Raw genomic sequence first — 8,411 nt, forward strand, 5'->3', positions numbered from 1 at the left:
AAAAGCCTTTAGTGGGAAGGCTATTTGCACATACTGGTGAAAAAACAGCCTCGCGGAAATAAATCAGAGTTTCTAAGACTCCACTACATAGTAGACCAATTAAGATCATCACAGACTCCAAGCTGTCAAACAGATTACCTTGGAAGAAAATGATGCAGACAGTTTTTCTGAAGAACTCCATATGTGCCACGTGTTCATTATTCTTTGAAGTGGAGGAGGTGGCAGGGAACATAATTTCTGTTGAAAGTTCTTTTGTTTTCTGCTATCTTTATCTAAGTGTTACCAGGTGCTATTTTTATATCCTATAAAGTACTGTAAGAAAATATTAAGTGAATAATGCTACATCAAATAGAGGAGAGTTTTCATATTCTCTGGGTTGTAAAGCAAAGTGAATTAACACTTGATTCTTAAAAGGGGGAAGATAATGCTGAAAACTTAACAAGTATCCAGTAAGCCAACCAGCTTCTAAACTTCTGAGTTCAAAGAGAAACTGAATCCCACTAATTTATAAATGTTCACTAAAGACACTTCGACCACAGCAAATTTAAATGAAAATGTGCTATAAATTGCCTTTTAAATGATCATGTTACTATTGTGAAAGGATTGTGAATGAATAAGAACCTATTTCTATTCATTTAATGTCTTACATATACAATCAAATTGCTTAAAATACCATTATAATAAAAAGTTTTAAGAGATTTCTAAGTCATCTGATTCCTAATTATTTCTATAACAACAAAACAATTTGGATCACCTTAGAATTCACTGTAGTAGGATTTAGCACGTGGAAGATATAATCAGATTGAAACTAATTAATGTCTTGATTCCTTTTTCAAACTGGAATCCTACTTATTAATTCACCAGATATTTTCAGTAGCAAAGATTGAGAAGAAACCACTTACGAATGAATGTAAGTAGAGTACACTCGTCATAAAAACAATCCATTATAATACATTCTAATAAAAATATATATCAAACCACAGTGTGAGGGGGAGAAACAGAGCACTAGCTAAAAGGTTACTTTCTTACAAAAAAAAAAAAGTTCATTACACATATTTACCTAGTATACAGTTTTAAAACTTCCAAATGAATACACCTAAACCTTTCAAAATATTTTCAATAACTAAGTGATGTACTTTTTGCTCAATTATGAGAGATTAAAAACTTACAATGCTAAGTATTGGCTTGAGCCATCTTGCAGTAAATGAAGTCAGGAGTCTTCAAAGCACTGTAAAATGTACCAACTTTAGTCAGGCTTTTTAAATTGTTCACTTTTAAATATATATTTGCTGGTAGCTGTCCACGTCCATTAGCACCACATATTGAACGAAAAAGAAATATTTTTAGGGAGGATGACTCAGCCATCTTTTAAAAAAAATGTTTAAAAGTTAGACAAATAAAAGAAATTGGTGTTTTGGGTCATGTGTTTTGAAAAATCCACTTTTCGTCTTGTTAAACGAAAGGATTTGGTTGGGTTCCCCCAACTTTATACAAGCATGAAGATAGGGAAATCTGCATGCTTTTCAGCAAAGAATCTTACTGATAATAGTTCAGTTCCAAAGTCAGATTAGGTTCTTCTGCCAGAGGTCTCAACGAAAGAAAGGAAGGGAAGGGGAAGGGAAGGGGAGGGGAGGGGAGGGGAGAGAAGGGATTCTACAGGACAAATTAGCACATAGTTTCTATATACAATCCATAAATAATTCACGAAATCACAGGATCATTTAAAATCATCTACTGTACATTTTTTTTCTAGGAATGTACAAATGCTCTTTAGCAAATACTATACAACTCTAGTGAAAGCTCCTCCTTGCTTATCTACGTCCAGAGTAACGCTGTCACTCAATTTAAACAGTGGGGGACTGTACAGTCTGAAGCCTAACCTGAGAAGTAAGGAAGTGTATTCTAGTATTATGGCCACAAGAAAAGATTGAAATAGAATCCCTTTTTCAAAAAGGATGGCAATCACTGATTAGATCGATGATTTCAATAACTGAATAAAATGCAAATAAGCCCTTCTCATTGTTATAAGTTTTTTTTTTTTTTTTTTGGTAAGGAATTAGCTGTACTGTAAAAAAAAATGATGAAAAATGTAATTTCCAATGTCCATGTGAAATGTTTTTTCCTGGTATCTCTCAAAACACAAGCACGATGAAAGAATACTGACATTTAAAATATAATGTGCTTTAGCAATAATGTTTTACTTTCTATTCAACCTTGTACTTGGCTCATCCTTGGTCAGGAGTAATATTTTTGCTGATTAAGACTTCCTAGGACTTTTGCTGCCAGACTGGCTTCGGATCACTCTCCCCACTCCGAGGAGGGTTGAGGAGTGAGGTCTTGGGAGCGGAAAGCTTGCAACAGGAATCTTGTTCTGTGGTGACTTGTTACCTGGGAAGTTTGCCGTCTCCCGGGTGGAAAGTGACATTCCACTCTTTTTCTTTTTGCTCTTGCTGTTGTTTAGTTTTTTTTTTGTTTTGAACCTTTTCATCGGAGGATCCCCTGCAGACATGGATTTATACAAGTCTGTTTGGGACAGAAGGAAGGAGGCGAGGGAGAATGCTCTCGTGTTGTGTTCCCACAGCTTGGCACTTGGTAATGATCTGCCTGTTGGATACATTTGTGAATGGCTTTTGTGAGGGACTTGAGCAAGACTAGAGACCACTCATGTTTAAAGTTTAACTATGCATATTCTGCACATTCTGCTAAAATTGGGAAAATGCAATTTTTTTTAAAGGTAAGACTACTGCTTAGAAGTGTAACAACTATAAATAACACATTCACACCAAAAAAAAGCTCACCTTATTCACTGTTTTAAACAAGATAAATGTGCACTGTAACAAAAAGTTTTTGAAAACTAAATGTAATGTTACCTGTACACAGAGTTCAACTATCAGAAGGAAACCAGGCTTTGTGACATCAGAGGACCAAAAAGAGATTATGGCATATTGTAAGTGCTCAATCAATACGTCTTCATATGCCATTTCAGCAACTCCTTTTATGTCACTTTGCTATTGTGATCCACGCTGACTTCCTCCGTCCAGAAGTAGCTGCGTTTTAGTGGTAGGCAGAGTTTCATAAACTTGATTAAGTCTTCAACACTTCTGGGCTGAGGTGGTACCTTTAAATTCCACAGATGAAAATCTCTCATTTGTTAATGAGTAAGAAATGCCACAATTATGGAAAATAATTCATTGTTAAACTTCTTCCCCGTCCCATGATCTGGAAATGGAGTCACTGTAGAAGACTGTTTATTTTATTATCACCAGAGGCCATTTCATTAACCAGCTGCTCTATAGACAACTGGATAGCATTCTTGACAAGAGAAGAGGCTGTTTCTATTAGGAGTGTTTCATACTGTTCTGAAGTTCTACCCTCAAAACCACACTCAGCAAAACCCCCTCCTTCCTCGTTTTCCATTGAAATTAAGAATCGCTTAGGGACATTTTTAGATTTCTTGACATCAAATTCACTGATTTCAGTGTCTGTAATAATAATAGCAATGGGCTCCATTTTTTTGTTTTCTTCCGGTTTGGGTTTCTCTGCACTGATCTCCGTTTCTTTAAAATCTGATTCCTGGCTCACTTCATTATCTTTTGGCTTAATCTCTTCAGCTACAATCTCTCCACTTTCATGGTCTTTCCCATTTGGTTCACTTTCTAGGACATTGTTTCTGGCTTCTTCCGCAATTGGTTGATCTGGGATTGCAGGAGAGCGGGGAGCATCAGAAACCACTGGCAGCCGATGTTCTGTTTCTGAAGTTTCCAGTGGGCTTGTTTGCTGGGGCTGGATACTTGGGGTTTCCTCAGTTGTTTCAATGTCTTTTTCAAGGATTAGAGTTCCTGTTTGAATAGCAGAATGCCCCTTTTCTAACCCAAGTTCTACTGAAATCACATTCTCTCCAGGAGAAGTTCTGCTGTTGCTCACATTTGGTTCACAGACCTCATCACCCCCTTTCTGTGAGACCTCTCCACTTACTTCCTGGGTCAACTTGGTCTCTGTTGCCTGGTCATCCGATTTGGCTGGAGTTTTTGTATCCAACCTTTCAGCCTCTCCCTGAACTTGGATGCTGCAGTCTGCATCTTCTGTAATTTCGGAATGATTATGTCTTTTCTCCCCCTTTGAGAATTTTATGCAGGGAATCCTAAGTCTGGATTTTGCCTTTTTCTTGGGAAGATTAGCATCCTCGGCACTGACTTCAGGTTGCACTTTGGCCTCAGCGGGCTTTTGCTGCTTGGAAGAACCTGACCTTTTCCTGCGTGTCACAAGACGTTTTATTGAGGCCCAGGCCCCCCCTGGGGGCTGTGGCTGCTCCGAAGCTCCAGCTCCTGACGCACACTTCCTGGCCACGTCCGCAGCTCCAGAGCCGGCTCTGGGCTTCATTGCTTTGGCTGATTTCTTCCTTCTCTTGAAGCAAAGCATTGATGCTTTTCCCTCCTGCCTCTCATCATGAGCTCTAACTTCTGCTGATCTCGTCTCATCCTTGCTTTCTACTTGAATGTCAGAAACGGGGGTCTCCATTTTTACTATACACTCCTTCTCTCGAAAATGATATTCTCTCTTCCTTAGCAGCCGTTTATGACAAGAAGCTGGGCAAAAGTGTCATACTAAGCAAAATTTCTTCCAGATGCATTCACTCCTTTCATCTTATTCCATACAGTTGTTTGAGGTGGTTTCTCCAGCATGCAAATGCTTAGTTTCTCTATTACTTGTAATTTCTCTCTTCAATTTCTTCATGAGAGCCCTTTACTTGATAGACTTTGTTTTAGTTAAAGATTAACCTGGTGAGAGAAGAGAGAGGTGAGAGAAGATAAAATATTTTATTTCACCATCAGCCTGTTGTTTTCTACAGACAATTTTCATTGAATGCGTATGATTCTACCAGGCATGTTTCCCATATTATAACTGACTGAAAATGGAGAATAAAAATTGGTGTTAACTTAAAAAAAAAAGATTTTAGAGAGAGAAAATACATAGGTTGCCTCATACTCACCCATACTCACCCCAACTGGGGTTCAAACCTGCAACCCAGGTACATACCCTGACTAGGAATCAAATCTGGGACACTTCGGTGCATGGGACAGTGCTCCAAACAAATGAACTATATCAGCCAGGTCTGGGGGTTAACTTTTGCCTTGTCAGAAACATTTCAATGTAAATATATTTTGCTCTAGTTAAAACTTCAATTTGGATTGTTTCTACAAATCTGATGTTATTACTTTAAAAAATATTTTTATTGATTTGAGAGAGGAAGGGAGAGGGAGAGATCAATGACAAACATCAATGAGAGAGACATCAACTGGTTGCCTTCTATGTGCACCCTGACTGGGGTTCAAACCTGCAACCTGGGTATGTGCCCTGACCAAGGAATTAAACTGGTGACCTTTCGATGCATGAGTGGATGCTCAACCAACTGAGCTACACAGGCCAGGGCAAGTTGTGCTATCTTTTTGACTTGTTTATGACTCTGAATTCCAAGTTAAACAGACAAAGAATGGTAGTGATAAGCAAGCTAGTGTAATTTTTATTACATGCAATAAAGAATTCTGAAGCTGAAAAGGATTTTAGAGATTATTTAAGATTAATCAAGTCCAGTCTGATGAAGAAATTGAGCGCGGTAATGAACAGTTAGCCTGTGGAAAGCCATATAGTTAGGTAAGGTCATAGCCAGAGTTAGAACTAAAGACTTGGACTCTCCAATGCTCTTTCCATTATACCATAAGGTTTCTGTTCTAAAAATGTAAATTCCGTCAAGGAAGTGCTACTTTTCATACATACTCTGGGGAAATGTAACAGTACTATGATTTGCCACTCTTAAATTTAGTTGTATAAATTTTTTCTAAGTATTTGCTGTTCAAACATTTTCCATAATGAGCTCATAGTTGAAGGTCAGTAAGAGCAAATGATAGTAATCGCTGACATTTTTTGAGCAACTTCTGTGTCTTAGGCAGTGCTAAGCACTTTTATATACATCTCTAATCCTCCCCACATTACAAAGTGAGTAGGTGGTGGTATCGCCATCTACAGACAAAGAAACAGGCTTAGAGAGGTTATGCAACTTGCCTGAGATTATACAGCTGGTAGGTAACAGAGCTCAGATTCAACCGAATATTGTGTCTGAAACCCATGCTCTGAAACTGGGCTTTAAGAGTTTCATCAGAAAAATGAACTGTTTAAAGATGCTAATCTGCACTACATTCACTAGTCAAAAAATTTTTAAATGTTTAATGGTTATTTAACTACTAGTGGGCCGGTGCATGGATTCGTGCACCGGTGGGGTCCCTCAGCCTGGCCTGCGGGGATCAGGCCGAAACTGGCTCTCCAGCATCCCCTGAGGGGTCCCAGGCCAGGCTGAGAGGGCGCAGGCCAGGCCGAGGGACCCCACTAGTGCACAATCAGGGCCGGGGAGGGGCTGCAGGAGGGCTCCAGGGTGTGTCTGGTCCATCTCATCAGTCCTGATCGCTGGACCCCAGCAGCAAGCTAACCTACTGGTCGGAGCATCTGCCCCCTGGTGATCAGTATGCATCATAGCTACAGGTCGAACGGTTGTTTAGGCTTTTATAAATATAGATTATGTAGCCCATCAACTCGTAACTGAATCAAGATTAGACTGAGTTCTTGCTATTTTTAAAATTCAGCTTTGGAAATTCCTTAGATTTTATTTTCTTGGTTCTGGAAATAATTCGAAAGCCAAATGTAAACGATAAACTTTACAACTGGCAAACTGGTTAGTTACATTTAAATATAAAGGTATATTTAAAAATTAATCCACAGATTGGTATGATGGTACGGATGAACAGAGATCAAGGTTATCATCTAACAAAAATCCTATGCATTTCAGTTGATGGATGTCCTAAAATAAGCAAAGGGACGCATCCCTGGGGCTATTTTTATGTAAATCTTTCACTGTTGAAGGTTTCACTGTTAAAGTTCTTGATTCTATGAACCACATAAGGAACTGGAACTCTGAAAATCAGTTTATGATCTAAGTATTCCCTAAGGTTGGGTGTTACATACTACATGCCTCTGACAGAAAGACAGTCCTCTTACAGCAAAAATGGAGCTTAAATATGAACATTTAAAAGTGTCCCTCCTCACTTAATGCTTCCATAAGTACTAGAGCTACAGCTGATTACAGCTTTAAGTCTTTTCACCTCTTGTGAGTTCTCTGCTCCTGACAACTTTTATTAACCAGAGCATGTATAACTAACAGAAATACTGAAATGAGATCATGTGTAGGAATGCAGAAGCTCATTTGTATGATTATCACACTGTAGAAATAAAACACATGCCCACACAAAAACCTAACTGCAATGGGGAAAACGCAGTCTGCAGACATTAAAACTTTGCAGAATGTTAGATTGCAAGTGACTCCTCCTTAATCTTAAAGTTCCTGTTGTCATTTCCTGATAGAATCGCAAGACTAATGCCACAGGGAACACCCCTGCCCCCTTTCCCTTGAAGCGGAGAAGCGCGGAGGAAAGAGCGAGCACTTCCCGGGGAAGCAGTGACCCCCGGGGAAGCAGTGACTCCCCGAGGAAGCAGTGACCCCCCCGGGAAAGCAGTGACCCCCGGGAAAGCAGTGACTCCCGGGGAAGCAGGGACTCCCCGAGAAGCAGTGACTCCCCGAGAAGCAGTGACTCCCGGGGAAGCAGCGACTCCCCGAGAAGCAGTGACTCCCCGAGAAGCAGTGACTCCCGGGGAAGCAGCGACTCCCCGAGAAGCAGTGACTCCCCGAGAAGCAGTGACTCCCGGGGAAGCAGCGACTCCCCGAGAAGCAGTGACTCCCCGAGAAGCAGTGACTCCCGGGGAAGCAGCGACTCCCCGAGAAGCAGTGACTCCCCGAGAAGCAGTGACTCCCGGGGAAGCAGCGACTCCCCGAGAAGCAGTGACTCCCCGAGAAGCAGTGACTCCCGGGGAAGCAGCGACTCCCCGAGAAGCAGTGACTCCCCGAGAAGCAGTGACTCCCCGGGAAAGCAGTGACTCCCGGGAAAGCAGGGACTCCCCAGCGGCAGCTGCGGACCGCGGAGCTTCCTCCGGAGGAAGGCGTCTCATTCGGCTGGAGGAGCCTTATGGCAGGAGCTAAGCTCAGGATAAACTCAAAAAGGAAAGTGCCGGGGGCGTGCGACAGATAACCCAGCTTCCAGCTCTCTGCACAGCCGTAATGCCAGGAACCCAAACCCATTCCCCTCAAATAAAGGGCGAAGAAGGAGAAAGCTACCGCAACCCATGATCCAGGGCGAGCTGCGAGGAAGAGGGTAGGTTGGGCAGAGCCGATGAGGGGCGCGCGGGCTGGAGCTTCGTATGGACAAGTGACCTTCCCGGTTCTCACACCGGCCGTCTCCGGGGGCGCAGGTTCCGGGGTTCAGGGGCTCCTCCCGCCCACCACGCTGCGCAGGGTCAGCGGACCGGAC

At 41.6% G+C, this 8,411-nt stretch overlaps 1 protein-coding gene across 1 annotated transcript; it reads right to left on the minus strand.

The window, feature by feature from the left end:
• Positions 1–2,048: 2,048 nt before the first annotated feature.
• On the minus strand, positions 2,049–4,773 carry AKAP5 (A-kinase anchoring protein 5). Its single transcript, XM_006760097.1, has one exon. The coding sequence runs from the start codon at positions 4,516–4,518 to the stop codon at positions 3,232–3,234; it is 1,287 nt and encodes a 428-aa protein (XP_006760160.1). The 5' UTR covers positions 4,519–4,773; the 3' UTR covers positions 2,049–3,231.
• Between the last annotated feature and the right edge of the window lie 3,638 nt (positions 4,774–8,411).

Source organism: Myotis davidii, unplaced genomic scaffold (assembly GCF_000327345.1).
Source record: "Myotis davidii unplaced genomic scaffold, ASM32734v1 scaffold337, whole genome shotgun sequence".
NCBI lineage: Eukaryota > Metazoa > Chordata > Mammalia > Chiroptera > Vespertilionidae > Myotis > Myotis davidii.

Coding starts and splice junctions, on each gene's coding strand:
- AKAP5 (XM_006760097.1), bottom strand. CDS start 4,518: ATGGAGACCCCCGTTTCTGACATTCAAGTAGAAAGCAAGGATGAGACG.